This window comes from Drosophila grimshawi, unplaced genomic scaffold (assembly GCF_018153295.1).
Source record: "Drosophila grimshawi isolate 15287-2541.00 unplaced genomic scaffold, ASM1815329v1 contig_1367, whole genome shotgun sequence".
Lineage (NCBI taxonomy): Eukaryota > Metazoa > Arthropoda > Insecta > Diptera > Drosophilidae > Drosophila > Drosophila grimshawi.
Window position 1 is genome coordinate 9,951,231 of NW_025062889.1, and position 17,102 is coordinate 9,968,332.

At 36.4% G+C, this 17,102-nt stretch overlaps 2 protein-coding genes across 2 annotated transcripts in view; one reads left to right on the forward strand and one right to left on the reverse strand.

Moving 5' to 3' along the window:
* Nucleotides 1-4,669, reverse strand: part of LOC6559525 (G-protein coupled receptor dmsr-1) — a 38,336-nt gene extending 33,667 nt beyond the window's left edge. The window contains exon 1 of the mRNA XM_001986274.3: nucleotides 4,434-4,669. The gene's annotated coding sequence lies outside the window, so the exon portion shown is untranslated. The remainder of the gene's footprint in view (nucleotides 1-4,433) is intronic.
* A 2,073-nt stretch (nucleotides 4,670-6,742) lies between these two features.
* LOC6560727 overlaps nucleotides 6,743-17,102 on the forward strand; it is a 46,420-nt gene continuing 36,060 nt past the window's right edge. The window contains 1 exon segment of the mRNA XM_043215498.1: nucleotides 6,743-7,212. Coding sequence (XP_043071433.1) covers nucleotides 7,182-7,212 — 31 coding nt within the window. The 5' untranslated portion in view covers nucleotides 6,743-7,181.

The window sequence follows — 17,102 nt, forward strand, 5'->3', positions numbered from 1 at the left end:
AAATGAAAGGCAAATTATAAAAAAAAAAATACAAAATTGAATGCTTGAAAATATGCAAAAATAATGATGGCAAAATGTGCATTATTTCATATTTGAATATAAAATGCACACATTCAATTGAAATTTGACAGAACTGCGGCTGAAATTGGCAATCAGATGGGCTAATGATCATTTGATAAGCCTGGCCAAAAAACATCAATCAAGAGCAGAACAAAAAAAAACAAAAAAAATCACAAATTTGTCAATATGCGCAAATAAATTGGTGTTTTAGCCAAATCCTCTTACCTTTCTGCCTGTGTCTGCCAAAGTTAGTTAAGCGTATTACCTATGAGCCGAAATTCGAAATGAGGGATGGCTTCGACAGCTAATTAGCCAAACACATTCATTACCAATAAATTGGTCACATGCTCTGCATAATAAAGCCATACACAAATATTTGGCTGGGACTTGACTTTGGCATATATTGGCTAACTGGCAAAATACAAGCAGCCGACTGGCAACACAATTTAATAGAGATTACCATAATAATTTGACATAATGAACTGTTCCCGAACAGGACATGCATGTCCTGCAGCAGCAGCTGTTTGCCCTGCGCTACCTGCTAGTTGGCCAACAGCGAAATGATCATTTTTTTGGTTCCATTCCAACGCATTCGGTTTTTGTTCTTTACGAGACTTCCGCACTTTTAATAATAAGACGCACGCAGTGCTTTTGTTGAACATATTAAAAAGCATCCCGCTGAGTGCCCCTACTGACCTCTGGCATGGTGGCGCCTCTGACGCCATTGTCTCCCCAGCAAACTTATTACGGAGAAAAGCCACAAAAAATAAAAACAGCATTTTTAAATCTCAATGACAAATGAAAAATGCTCGAAATAAGTGAGATACACACTACAATATCATGTTTAATATAGTCGTACACTCAGAAAAAAACACTCGCATTGCGACTTGGAAATTCACTCAAAAAACAAGAACAAATTTTGAGTTTTTACAAATAATTTCTATTAGAAAAGCTTTTTTATATTTTCAAGTAAGTTATTTCTTAATAATAGATAACATTTCCAGCCTGAGTTATTTATTATTAAGTTTTAACTAGCAAAAAGAAAACACAAAACAAAACCACAAAAACATTTAAAAGTTTTATTTTATATTTCCCAAAAATATATTTCTGAATAAAATCAACTATTTCTGTAGAAAATAAATGCAAACCCAAAATGTTTTGAATTACAAAAAATACTAAAGAAGTTTTCTAACTATCTTTAAGATACAAATGTTTAATATTTACAAACACAGCTTGGAAATTAGACGCATTTTTTTCGCAAACTTTAGCAAAATCAGCTGTGAAACTAAGAAAACAAAAACTTTCTGAATAAATAGGCTGAGTTACCCATTTCGCTAAAAGTATGATGATTTTCAGGAATTTCAGAATGATTTTTTTCGGAATGTGGAATTTTACTGCTTCTCACTTCGAAGGACCTTTTTCATTTCACTCATTCAGAAAATGTTCATTTCGATTTAGATTTGCTGACTTGGCGTTGATGCTGCCACAACTTCTACTTCATCATCATAAATAGAATTTGTTACACACACTCACACACACACACACACACACACACACACACACACACACACACACACACACACACACACACACACACACACACACACACGCACTTGTGGCTAAGCATACAAGTCAGTCACTCGGCCCAAAAACTATTTTGGCATAAATTCCAAGGCTCATTCCTGACTTGTCTTTGACAGCCACAACTCGAAAGAGAAATTTGAATTGCCTATCCTTCCGGCTGGTTTTTGTTGCCAAGATTTATGTTTCCGGTCGTTATACAAATATAACTCTTCATTCGTTTTGGCTGTATTCAATATGCCAAACAATGTGGCATGGTGATAAGCCATATGTTTAAGCCAGTTAAGTGCATAGTTCAAAGGACATCATTTCAAATGCTTGTCATCATTATCCAAAATTATCATAAACTTTGAAATGTGTTTTGGGGGCGCGTTTTATCACCATAATTTAATTAAGCACTTTTCCACACCACAGCATGAATGTGATCAAATGAGCAGAGCCAAAAGCTTGTCACTCGCAGTAATTGTTTTTTTTTTTTACTTTTATATTTCGTTTTTCTTATTTCTTATTTCTTATCTTTTATTTTTTTTTTTATTTTTTGTGCAGCCATTTGTCGCCAATTATTCAAAATGTTCAAAGACATCGTTTGAAACAAATTAAGGAAACCCAAAATGGTAGAGAGAAAAAACCAACAGCAGCTGTTAAGATTTAATCAAACTTAGTTTGAAGACAGCTCAACCACAAACGCATTAATTGTTAAATCTGCGGTCCTGCGGAGGTCCTTGAAGCATTAAGCACTGCTTAAATACCATTGTGGGCGAGCTGGGCATAAATCCCATTTGGATTTCTATATGCTTATGTGTGCTTAGTTGACCTTTTCTAACTGTCACTGATGCATTTAGTATGCCTAAACAAAAGCCCATAATTCGCCTGGAGTACTTTTCATAAATCAACGGCTAGATATATATATTATGGCCAAGTTGAGCGAGGCCAAAAACCGTCTAACAAACACAATACAAAATGGACAATAGACTTGGTGTTATTTACCTGGCAGCCAACACGTCGTATGAGCAATATAAGTATTATTATATATATATATATTAATGTGTGTGTGTGTGTGAGGTATTTAATAAGCCTGGCACTGTTATTGTCATACTCACAAATTGTTGTTGCTATTTTATTTTTATCTAGCCACGTTTGCTGATTGGAATTTGGTTGCTAAAAGAGCCAATTTGGTTGCTGCTCTTCGTTCCTCATTTCGATGTTGTTGCTCTTCTTCTATGTTTGTGTTTGTGTTTCGTGTTCGTGTTCGTGTTGTGCGCAATTTGTATTTGTTTATATTCTAGCACCAGCACACGTATATAAACAATATTGTTTACGGCCAACGAGGCAATTAAGTATTGACTTTGGCGCTTAATTTACAGCCAGAGCCAAGGTTCCCAAGATTGGAGGTGCTGGTTGGTTAAATGGAGTTTTATCATTTATCAATCCTCACATCGAGTGCTGCCATTTTAAAGGGTATATATTCAATTACAGACCGAATGCCATCCACAATTATCAATGGCAATTAAACACTTAAATATAAACACATTGTGCAAACAAAGAAAACAAATGGGAAACAATTTCATTTCTGTGCAAATTATCAATGTGAAATGAGATCATGCAAATTGAAATTCTTTAATGACTTCATATCGAACAGCTTCAATTAAGTTTCGATACTAAATCCATATTGATATATGTCAATTCTCAAATTACAAAAGCCATTTGACTGCACCGAGAACAACAAGTAAACATTTCTCTAGTGGAGAGTGCTCAACTTGGAGATACCCTGAAACCATCCCTTAAGACAAGTTTAAGTTTTATGGTCAATATTCTCTTTAAAGACCTCTTCTTCTGCTGGAAGAATCAAAGAAATTACGAAGGCAGCATTAATGAGATCAATATACGAATTGGGCTTTAACTTGGTTAATTTTTATTCGATATTGATCAAATTTTTTGCAGTTGATCAGAAATATGTCAAGGTATAATATGTATCAAAAACAAGCTTCTGCTTTTAAAAATTGTGGCTTTTATTGCTATCGAAAATCGATTTATATCGATAAATGCGTAAAATTCAAAACTGGATCCACGAGAATTTAAATACAACATTTAGTGTCACTAACTCTTAAAGTCTCTAAGATTCAACAGACACTCAGATGAATATGGCTAGATCAACTCGGCCGTTGATGCTGATCAAGAATATATATGTACTATAATGCCTTGATCTGGTTATTGCACACTTTTTGCAGAGCTTCATTATATTTGAATATATAAAAACAAATGAATTTCAGTTGATAATTTCATGTCACTTTTTAAAATCGATTTTCAGCTAAGTTTTAATTAAAATAAAAAATATCAATTTCGACATTTTTTTGAAATTTGACTTGAAATTTATTGTAAATATTTAATTTCAAATATGTATGCAATTGCAGGACATTATTCAGGTATTTTGAAATATTAAAGATTGACCTGAAGACTACTTTTTTTATATTTGTTTTGTGTAATTAAATTGATATTTTTCAAACATTCAAAACATTAAACTAAAACTGATCCATTTCCAAAAAACATTGCATAGTAATAACATTTGACAATATCAAACATTTTAACTAACCTATAAAAAAATGATTAAACTGAGCTAAACGTATTTTTAATGGCATTTCATTTATATGCAAATTCAACTCAGTTTTTGTTAGTTTTTATTATTTATTTATTTTTTTGCGAGTGCAACACAAAAGTGAAAACATAAATTATAATTGCAACACTAAAATATTTGTCATTTGTTTAAATTATGTTCACTTGAAATTCTTTTATACTTTGTATTTGATAATATCACTTTTTGCCACACAATGTTGCTTAAATAGATGTGAAGGTTCTTAAGAGATCCGCATTTAATTGGAACTGCTCCTTTCGCGCGCGCTGTTATCGCCCGACTGTGAAGCACTTTTCGAATGCGGCAAGCATTTGGCGCCAAACTTGCTGCTGGAATTTTCCCCTACTTCCAGTGCGAAAGCATTTCGAAACTGGAACGCTGGAGTGTAAAGCCGGCTAAAGCCGGCGCCTGCGTGTTGTGCCACAGACGTAAACAAAAAACAGCTGTGCCGCATTCATTGATGGCTACCCACTGACTGTGGAATGAATCCGCATTCGAATTTGTAGTACTCAAAAAAATGCAATCAATCAAAGAGTGGAACAGCCCCAAAGTATGCCATACAATTAACTGTCTTCTGAATCAGATTGGTTAATGAGTGAAATGAGCCACGCCTTTTGCATGTCAAAGAGCGCCCGCCCACAGTTGCAAAGACATCAAGACACTTATGAATCTGCCACACACACGAACATGTGGCAAGATTTTTTTCGTTATCATAGCAAGATTTATATTAATATAAGAATTGAATAAGTCTTATTCTTCAGAAATCTTTTCTGCTTAGCCCAAAAGTATGCAATAAATATTATTGAATATAAAATAAAATATAATATAAAATATAGGCAATATTATGAAGACTACAATTTCTTACAGAATTATAAATAAGTGAATTGTGGCCTTAACAATAAATTGCTAATTGAATAAGAATTGACTGATTGATTTTAAAACGTGTAATTTTTTTAGTGGCAAATCGCAAAACAGAATCAAATACTAAGGAAATACTAAGCAGAATAAAGAGTGTGCTCTCTTAAATATGCTCTTAACTGCAACTCACTCAAAGAGCTAGGCACGACAAATACAAATCATGCCACAAAAGAAAACGTAAACAAAAAGCAAAACGATTGAATGCAAAAACACATTGAAATTGAAATTGAATGCAAACACAATTGAAAACGACTGATCCAAAGAGAGAGAGCGAGGGAGAGAGCAAAAGCAAAACCAAAAGCAAAATCAAGAGCGAATGCAGGCAAGCAGAAGAGAGTGAGCTCAATATTTGTTTTGCGTGCTCAATACGAGTTCTCGCACACACACACACAGTCAGAGTGTGTTTGTGTGCGTGTGTTTCGTTCATTCGGCTCGTGCCGTAGTCGACAAATAAACTGTTTACAGCGCTCATTTTGGCTTAACATTGCCTCTTGTTTGTTGGTGAACGCCGAAGTCGACGCACGCCTCTCGTTTTCGCGCGCTTCGCACACATTTCGTAGAGCAGCAGCGAATATATTTCAGTTATATTAATAGAATTCACATATACACACACACGCAAACAAACACACACACACACATACAAATGCCATATTGAAAGTGTTCCACACACAGGAAAATTGATAACAAATAAATATATATGTGTATACATACATATATCAAAATATACAAATATATATATATTAAGTAGTTGAAAGAAAATGAAAAGAAAATAAAAGAAAAAAGATCAAAAAATCTGCTTGTGCAAATCGGTGAGTTGATTAAAAGCTGAATATTGTGTCTTGTGCGTGTGTTGCGTATACGCAACGTGTTTTTTATGCAAATCCAACAACAATAACAACAACAGCAACGAAAAACGAAAAACAAACCAAAAGCAAAAATAAATAAAACGCAATTCAATTGTTTTGTTTGTTTTATTTTATCATACGTCATGCTTTGCGCTTCAATTTGTCTCCGTCGCACGCGCGCCGCGTAACGGTTTAAACGCGGCCTACGACAATAAGCAAAGCAAACAAACAAAAACAATAACAAGAAGCAACAGAAGAAGAAGAGAGGAGTAAATTCCCACGTGGAATGTGGTTAAAATTAGGCAGAGTTTAATCAACAAAAGGCGCAAATAGCATATCAAAAGCAACAACGACCAAAACAAAAACAAAAAACAAATAACGCAATTTTCGAGTATTTTACACGCAACGAACAAGAAAACTTATATGGATATACATACAACAACAACAATAATCAACAAATACACTTGGAATATTAATACATTGAAATCGAAATGAAATAAATGAAAATGTTGCCATTGTATGCAAATTTTGGGCAGCCAAAAGTCATTTTGAGCCAAACACACGTCATCGTTGCCCAATCAAAATAGGACAAACAAACACACACACGACACACACACACTGAGCGAACAAATAGTTCAGAATATCTACATATATATATATATATAGATATGTATGTGTATGTGTACGTGTGCATACACTAATACATATATATATATATATATTTAGAGAGAGAGAGAGAGAGAAACGGAACCAGGCCACAAGCGAATCGAGTCCCGTTGCGCTGAGCAACTTGACGGCGCTGTGGAGCAAGGATAACAAGAGTAAAGAACGCATTGTGCATTGCACATCAAGGACACATTTACAGTTAACGCGATTCACACACACTCACACACACACACACACTGAGCAAACAAGGCGCAGTGGGCGTGGCTCCATTCGCTGGACAGCATTTAGAGAATCAACATCAATCAAGTCCGAGTCCGAGCAAAGCACAGCACAACTGGGCCCCATGTAGTTGACTCCTCTCATCTGCATAGTGGGTAGCAGGATTAGCCTATCAGGCAGCAAAAACAAAATACTCATCGGACTCATCATCCCATCCCAACCCATCCCAGCAGCAGCGGCAGGCAACAACCAACAGCTGCAGCATGGCGCGACGCAAGGGCAGCGGACGTGGCAGTAAGTAGAAACTTTTATTGGCCTGGTTAAGCTCGAATTTAGCATTTAAGCCACTGTGCAGTGAAGCACTGGAAAAACTGTACAAATTGAACGAGGCAGTCCTTTACAGGCTCTAGTCTGAGTACACTCAGCAAAAATATAGCCCTGAATCCTTATTCATTATTATTCAGAAAGTATATATAAAAAAACTGCGTTTTTCTTCTCTTCATTTCAATATCAAGTTTGATCAAATTTAAAAAAATAGTTATAATTTTAAGTCAGTTTTCTTATAAATGTACCCAGAGAAAGCCTCCATTTTAAGATTAAATTCATAATATTTGAATTGGAAAAAAAACATAATATTTTAGGTCTATTCGAATCCCAATCTATCCCAAGATACGCAATTTTTGATTACTATTTTCTGAACTTCAGAACAGATTATTTCTAAGAAACAGATCCTTATTTAGAAAATTAAAATGAAAAATTTGCATACATTTTACAAATATTTTCTTAATTACGAAATATATTTCTTGTGAAAAATAAAAAAAAAATCACATTTCCTATATAAATAAAGTCGATCTGATTATCAGATTGAATTTATGCTGAGTGTATGCCCTTTTCCTAATTACAAGCTGTAAAACATATTGAGTTAAAAACAACCCAGACTCAACACAGATTACGCACTCTCCAATTGCACACAATCGGGGCCTAGGCGCTATAATGTTATACAATAAAATAAATAATATATACTATATCCTTTATGGGGACGGAAATGAGTGCTTAAATGTGTTACACACTTCACGACAAAATTATAATACCCTCATCCCATTTGATGTGCCTGTTGACATGCGTTAACTTCAAAACTTGATACTTGAGCTCAAGGCCACTTTTGTATACAATGTGTGTGTGTATATAAATATAAATATATACATATATGTGTGTGTGTGAGTGAGTGTGCACATACATAGCTAAATAAATAGGAATTCGTTAGGCCACTCAAACTTGACTTGTCTTGACTTGACTTGACTATAAAATACCCAGCATTATCTCACTATATGAAAACTTCAAAGATACTTTGTAGCTGGAAGTTATTTAATTTTATTCAGTTATAGAAGATAGATTTAATTTGTGAAAATATTACTATATTAAAAAAAAGGAAACTTACATAAAACAATCATAAGATTTCAATTTGTTTCTCAATTCAAGGAAACTTTCTCGTTTACGAGTATTCACTGTAGCTCTTACAATATTCGGGCACGTGCAGCATGCCTCACTTCTGTATTTACAGGGTATTTGCAAGGACAATGGCAGAAAGAAAAGTTCACAAAAAGCAATAAATGGTGGGAGAAAAGAAAATAGCAACACAAAAGAGAAGAAAAGACACTAGGAAATTGCGAGTAAGAGAGAGACAGAGAGAGAGAGAGAGACAGACAGAGAAAGAATGCGAATCAGCCATTTTCAATTACAGCAAAAACATTAGTTTTTGTGGGGGGGGGGCGTGGCAGGTCGTGTGGTGCGCTCTTAAAGCTCGTACAAGCAATAACTGTAAGTCACAACCTCAATATGAGACACTGAGAAACACCCCGCCACCCCCTCAACCCAGCTCTCGCTTGGGGCAACAGGAAAAGTTGTACGACAAACTGAAATATTGCAAGCAAGAAAATGCAAAAAAAAAAAATCAACAAAAAGAAAAGGAAAAAAAACAAAATAGAATTGTGCAAACTATGAAAAAAAAATATTAAAAAATAAAAAGCAGCGGGGGGTCGCTTACTGTTGTGTGGGCGTAGCCAAAGATAAGAGGCAGTTTGAGTGTGGGAGGGGGGGAGGTATATACTTGCAACTCAACGAAGCGCGCACTTGTTACACTGTACAGTGCGCCCTCACGCAGTGCGACGAGTAACTGAAAGATGGATTTGCGTTTTCTTTTTGAAAACGACAGAGAGAGAAGAGGTTGGTTGCTGCGTACAGGGGTTTAAGAGAGGTGGTATATGGTAAGGGAGGGGGAGGGGGGAGTGCAAACAGTTCATGCATAAAACATGCAACTGACTCTGACGCAGTTCAGCTTCGCTACTTTTTATCATTTGCTTTTTTTTTCCGCCTGCTGCTGACGTTGCTGCTGCTGTCGACAGCGCTGCAAATGTTGGGGATTCCCTTACGTAATCCCCAAGCGCAAAAGGCAAACAAACACACACACACACACACAAACACACACACACACACACACACAAAGAAATACAGCCAATGCTGTTGCAGCTGCGAAGCGCTTGTTAAAAGAGAAACGACAAACAAAAACAAAAACAAAAACGAAACCCAAAAAGAAAACACAGAGATTACATATATATATACGTATATATGTATATATATATATATATATAAGTATGTATGTGTCTATATGTAAATATGAAAAGCTGTTTGAGCACAGAAGACTGGGCACCCATGTAATGTAATGGCCTGAAAATCAGGCTTCGCACAGCGTCATGAACTTTTGGCGCTCACCCACTCACACACACACAGACACACACACACAGAGGCACACACACACAGAGACACACACACACACAGACACACTCACCCACACACATACACAGAGGCAAACGTGTTGTCAGATACAAAGATACAAACACAAGCGTTCAACTTTTATGTAGATATACTCAAACGAACGTGCAGCCCACAATGCGCAGATACTTTTGGCGTCACTTGAGGCACCAACAACAACAACAACAACAGCAACTGCTTTGCGGTGGGGTGAGGGGGAGGTGTAAGGGGGAGCAGCAGGTATGTTAGACAGACAACACTCGAGCTGAATGTTGCTGCTGCTTGTTACTCATACAGTTTGAACTTATTAACAAGAATTGGAATAGCATTTTGCCACCATTCGAATATGGAATGCTCTTAAAGTAAAATCAAATTGAATACAATCTAACGATAAATATCGATAAATATCGATAAATATCGAGCATTGCATTAAATAAATTATCATCATAATTGCCGCTTGAGTTAGACTAAAATTCATGAAAATATTACTTTTTTAAATACAAACTTATCACTTACTAATTGTCTGTTAAAGTTCCAATTATTTATTGATAATTTTGGATTTATTTCAAACTTGATAATGCAAATAACAAATAATATTAAGAATAGCATAATAATAATAAAAGCAAATTGGCAAAACATTTCGATTTCTATATGGAATGCGTAAGTGGTGCTATTATTCTTCGCTAATCTAAAAGAAAACATATATATATATTTATATATATATATTGATAAGCACTTCACGAGCAGTACTACCTTTGACGTATATGGGGAATACTAAAGATTATATTATTATTATGATTATTATTGACAATTCTTTTTTCTAGCCACTCTATAAACATTTCTTTTATATATATATTAAATACTATCTATCCAACATGTATGTATAAATATAATATATAGTTGCTAAAATATTCTGATTAATACTGTAGCTGATATGACCTTTTTCTGTTCTGTTGCTTGTGGCATGGGGCGGTGGCAGCATTCTTATGCCTCACTGCCCACGCGCCACACTCTGCCCCAACACGGCCAGTCAGAGTAACGAGGGACGGATACAAGTTTTCTATCTGTATCTGTCTGTGGCGCTGTATTTGTATCTAGATACTTGGCCAAGCAGCTGGCGCAACATGTTCAAAGCAACTGCGACACTTGAGCTGCCTTTGGCTCTGACTCTGACTCTGTCTCTGGTTTTGGGTTTTGGCTTTGCTTATGATTATGTTATAATCTCTGCTTTTTGCTGTTGCTGCTGCTGTTGCTGTTGTTGCTGGCAACTCTGTTGCTGTGCTTGTTGCCATTGTTGTTGTCGCATTTGTTTTGGCCAACGTTCTGGGTCACAAACTACGTCAAAATTAAAATAGACTTTGGCCCGGGACTCTGTTGTTGTTGTTGTTGTTGTTGCTGCTGCTGTTGATTGTTGTTTGTTGTTGTTGCTGTTGCTGTTGTTATTCACGTGGCAGTTGCCACTGTTGATATCCCCCCCGCACCCCACTTTGCTGTTGTCATTTAGCATTCCTTCTGTGCCCTTCTGCTGCCCCTTTCTCCCTTTCTCTGCCACCACTGTGTGTCATTGTTCTTGTCTCTCTGTCTTTTGCCACTTTGCCTTTGCCTTTGCCTTTGCCTTTGCCTTGACTGTTGCCCATTGTGCTGATAATTTATGTTTTGCTCGGCAAACGACCGAAGAAGAAGTCTAGCTGCAAAACGGGCAGGCGGCATCAGGCCATCGGGCGAGGGGGGAATGGAGACTTTGCTCGACTCTGGGGCGTCTGTCCGCCTCATTCGCAATTCCTTAGTACAAGCTCTTTGTTTTTATTACAGTTTTGTGTTGCTTGTTGTTGTTGCTGTTGCTGTTGTTGCTGTTGTTGCTGTTGCTTGTGTTGCTTGTGTTGCTATTGCTACCTTTTCTAGCACATTTGCTGGCTCTTTGTTTTGCGTTTCCTTTGGCTCGCATTCCGCTTCAAATAAAAGGGCTTTTAGTTTCGTTCACTTTATACATAGTTTAACCACCCAACACCCACACCCCACCCCCCTCCCTCCACCCGCACCTTTTAGGGTTGGTTTTGGCTTCCTTAACCCATCAAAAGCCAATACCCTTTAAAACCAATAACAATGGAGTTTTTATGTTTAGTTTGTTCTTTAAAACAAATATGAATTAATACAAAAAAATATATGTGAATAAATATATATAAAAAAATGCATTAAGCATATGAAAAAATAAAATAATTAAAATAAATTAAAGATATTTAAATATAAATAAATAAATAAAATACTTGGAATAGAAATGACACCTTTTTAACTATATTTAAAATCAGCTATTGTGCTTAATTTTGTTTAAATATATCACTGACACTTAAAAGAAAAAGTCTTAAAATATGCAAATCAAATATTCCAAATTGTTTCTACATTTTCTCAAATTACACACCTGACATGCTAAAGAAAAAAACAAGGCAACATTTTGATAACCATTAGTCGTTATGACTACTTTGCCAACTTGTTTCTATGGAGCATTTTATAGACTTAGCATAGACTTATGAAAATGTAGTGTCTACTGTAAATGACAGCTATTTCAAGACGGTAAATTTGTTGTACGGTGACCGGTTGTGGGTTAAAGCCTTAGGCGCAACTCTAAATGTGTCTAGGTGTGGTCATTTGAATGGCCTCAAAGGCCAGCCAGCTAATGGGGCACAAGCTGTGCTCAAATTGCTCACTTGTGTGGCTGCCCAGCGAAGGATGATCTAATAGCTGCTTCCTGCCAAGGCAGTCGTATAAGTTGATTGTATTTCGATTGAAATACAACCAATTAATCTTCAAGCATTGATCGAAAGGAGTTCGACAACTAATCGATAACTTATATACAGATACAGATACAAAATCAATTTATTTTCTAGAGGTAATTCTATAGGCAAGGAAGAAGAAGGTTGCCGAACTCGTAAAAAGCGCACAAACTCATTAAAAAGCTACTCAGTCCCCTAGAGAAATACATACATATATAAAAGGACACGTTTCATGGGATGTCCTGGCTATAACTCGCAGCCCACCTCTTAAGCCAACTCCACTCCACAAACATTCCGTTCCTTAAGCAACTGTTTGTTGTGAACAGCAGCAGCAGCAGCAGCAGCAGCCACGCCCAGAAAATTTACAAGCAGGAGCAGCCAGTGCTAAAAAGGTCATGGCAGCCCAGCCAAAAAAAAAGGGGGGTCAAAATAAAAAGCAACAGCAGCAAAAATAAAAGAGGGAAACCAACTACGGCAATAAGCCAAAATAAAACCTCATACCTGGGCCAAAAGCAACCTGCAACAAACCAAAAAAATATATATATTTATATAGATATATTTATATATATATATATATATAATAAGACACAAGCAAAATAAAATAAAATGGTAGAAAGAAATTAAGGAAAATGTTGTTGGCAGCAGGCGAAAACGGAAAACAAGGCAGAACCAACAAAAAATAAGCACGAGTGTAAAAATACATGTGTAAGTAAAAGTGTGTGTATTAATTCACACACACACACACACACACACACACACACACGCACAGCGAAAGAGGAAGAGGAAGGCAAGTCTGTGAAAGCGCAGGGCTTCCCCAAATGATAAAGTTGTGTGTATTTGTGTGTGTGTGTGTGTGTTTGGCTTTGCTGGTGCACAAACAAATTTCTGTGTGGCAACCACACCAAAGATGATGACGATGATGATGATGATGATGATGATGATGACGTTGCTCGCAGTCAGTCACCGCACAACGAGAATCCCGAGCAACTAACTAACCACCCACAGCAACCATAAAAAGCCAGTAACAAGTTAAGCCCAACTGTTGCCCAACTAACAGATACTCTATGCTTAAGCCAAAAAAAAAACCACTTGACTTGAGTTGAGTTGAATCTTTCTTTCTTTTATTTTTAATATTTTGAATAAATTATTTATTTCACTTTAGAATTATTTGCTGTTTATACTTGGACAAGCAAAGCCCACTTTGTGTGTTGGTTGGCCACGGGGCATAGAAAGTTTAAGCCAAATGAGAGAGGGCTGGTGGCGTAAAGAAAGAGAGAGATAGAGAGAGAGATAGAGATAGAGAGAGAGAGAGAGAGGGCAGACAACGGGGGCAAACCACAGCTAGGAACTCAGTTCAGCGTCGCTGGTTGTCCTCTGCTGTTGCTTGGCACAAGTTGATCAACAGCAGCAGCAACGGCAACGACCGTGAAAAGCCATTTGCCTTCTCTCTGTGTGTGTGTGTGTGTGGCAAGGATAACCTAATACAATTTTTTTTGTTGCCTAAGGACGTGCCGGAATTTGCTCATGTATCTCAGAGAGTATCCACATGCCTACAAGTATCTGAAACTGGGCAAATGGCATTTGGAACATTTTGTACGTGTTTTCCACAGCACTTGACGGCTGGCGCCCCAAGCTGGCTTAGTGGTTTGGGTTCTTTCTGGATTTTTGTGATGCCTTTTTGCACCCCATTTTTTTTGCCTTTTTTTTTGTTTTTGTTTTGCTTGTGGTTAAGCCAGCTGCTGCTGCTGCTGCTCTGCTGCTGGTTGTTTTTGCACTTGAACAGTATTATTTAAAAAACATATTTCAAGCAGCGTTTATTTATAAATAAATAATGATTACAATTATTTTGTACACATTTTTCTTTTGTATCTACAAGTTGGAATTGAATTGTGTTTTTGTGTTTATGTTCTGCCCCCTGATAACCTTTTCCTCAAATAGTTCAATGCTGAATGCGGTCAACGGCGCCACATCAAAAAATTCATTTGGTTTTGGTATTCAACATCAGCACCAGCAGCAGCAGCAGCAGCTATTTGAAATCGCATTAAGCATAAGCATTTTCGAATTACGTTGTTGAAATGCGTCTGTGTCAACTGATAACACACAGCCTGACATACTCGCTCTCTCTCTCTCTCTCTCTCTCTTTCTCTATATCTCTATCTCTCTCTAACTCATTTCTCTCCCATCAATGGAGGCTTTGATGTGGCATACATAAATATAGGTTTAAAGTCCAAGCTGTGTAAGCATAAGTTTAAACGCTCAACAAACTCAGATTTATTTATTTACTTTGTTTCTAAATCAAACTTGAATCTATGCATTACTCGTTATATATATATACTGTATAAATAACAATGGATGAGCTGTTAAAAATGTCAGTTTATTTTTCAATTACAATTATGCCACTTGTTAACTTTGTCTAAAAATGTACTATTTGTGTTCGCAGTCACATAAAACTCTTAAAGCAAACGTAGCAAAGATAACAGAAAAGGCAATAAAAACTTGCAATCAAAAGTTGTTTTATTTGTAGGGCCATTGCTGTAGTACAGGCTAGTATCGACTATGAGACACCCTTATCTTAGCATGAAATAAAAGGATGTCAAGGATTTTATTGTGTTGCCAGACAATTGTTCAACTAAGTTGCCACAGAGTAAGAAACTTGCTGAAAGCAGCTGACCAAATAACACATAATATTAATAAAGTCAAACTGAAACTGCAAAAAAAGAAAAGGAAAAAAAATGTGACATTTCTCGTATCAATTTCTAAATGAATTGGCCAGAACAACAAAGCCAGCAACAGCAACAAACACTTGTGCTTGTGGCGTCACTCAATGGGGTCTTTATTATGTTTATGATATTCATTTCGGTTTTTATTTTCTTTGGCATTTCTTCGCTTTTATTTATATGGTTTTTATTTTTTCGAAAAAACGAAAACGTGTTGAATGATGCCAACACAATCAAAATAATAAAAAATAAACCACAAACGAATATCGACTGCTGAGCAAGGCAAAGCCAACCGAAGCAGAGCAGAGCAGAGCAGCACACAAAATATATAAAATCCAAATACAAATCCAAATCCAAATACAAATACAAATAAGCCAAAAGACATCACGTCATTCCGGTTTTGGCCAGAGTCGCATCGCTTTTGGCCATCACTTCGGACTTGTTGCTGAGTCCAAAATATGGGGGAAGCTCACAAAAAAAAAAAAATAAAATGGAAATAAAACCAAACCCAAAAACAACAACAACAAATATTTGAGACATGGACGTAGCAGGGATTTCTAAGCATTAACCAGCAAAGATTATATTCATGACAATCAGCGATGTCCACAAAAGAAAGATAATAAAAAATAATCTTAATATATATTCATATATATATATTTATATATATATATATATTTCGCATGTTCCTCTTTGTCTACGCTCCTGTTCACAAATCGTGGCTGACCAGCGACTTTTTGCTCTGTGCCCAGTTTTCGATACGTAGCACAATTCTTGCCTGGTTAACCTGTTTCCAACTCTCTCTCTCTCTTATCTCTCTTTCTCTGTGATTACTCTTTCACTCGCTCTTAGTTTCTCTCTCACACGTTTAGTTGTTAAAAATGTTGTCTAATTTAACTCAAGTATTGCCCGCAAGTCAGCCGCACCCACACCCACAAGCCATGTCAAATATTGACTCAGAATCATTTTGAATGACAATCTGCCCCCCAACACCCTGCAGTACCCCCCTCAAATCCACCAATCTAACTGGCATAAGCAGTTGTCTCCGGTTCGGTTTTTGTGTCTCTGATTCGCTGACAATGATGATTCACCTGACGTCAAATACGTTTCTAGCTAATCGCCTAAACGAGTTTTATTTCATATTTTGCCGTTTTTTCTAAACCACAACTGGTGAGTAAGAGCTCACACACACACACACACACACACACACACACAGAGTAACCACTTGAAGTTATCGCGCAAATTTCTAAGAATTTCCATTTGGCTGTCTCTGATTAAAAGAAATCAATAAATTATCAGCTATCAGCATATCAATGGAATTCGTTGGCCATTGGCCGTTGGCTGTTGGCCAGACATTAACAAAGCAAATGGCCATTTCTTGTCTCGATAACATTTTTATTATAAAATCCTCCACAGACCCCACCACCCTTCCTGCCACTGTTTAGAAAACTTTTAAATAAAGGTACAGAAATTGTCCAATTGGCATTTAATTGAATTTCAAGCTGTGCTATCATTCACTCCAATCAATCAATTTACGCGTGTGAGTTTCTACACCTGCACATGTGTGTGTGTGTATGTGTGTGTGTGGGTGTGTGTGTGAGTGTGTGTGTGGGTGTGTTGCTCTTCGGTCTAAATGTATATTCATGGGAAATCGAATTTTTCAGCATACTGATTGTAAACAAGTCGATAACAGCGTTAAACTGAATTTGAATTGATTGGGAAATCTATGTAATCTGTTTTCAAATTGCGAAATTCAAAAAGGTTTCATTCAGTTAATGAAGTTAAATAGGCAATTAACTATATATAGCTATATTTTAATCTCTCACAAATCGTGCCTAGAAATTTTTGAGTATTAACAAAAAATATTTCATTTTTACATATTAAATACCAAGCT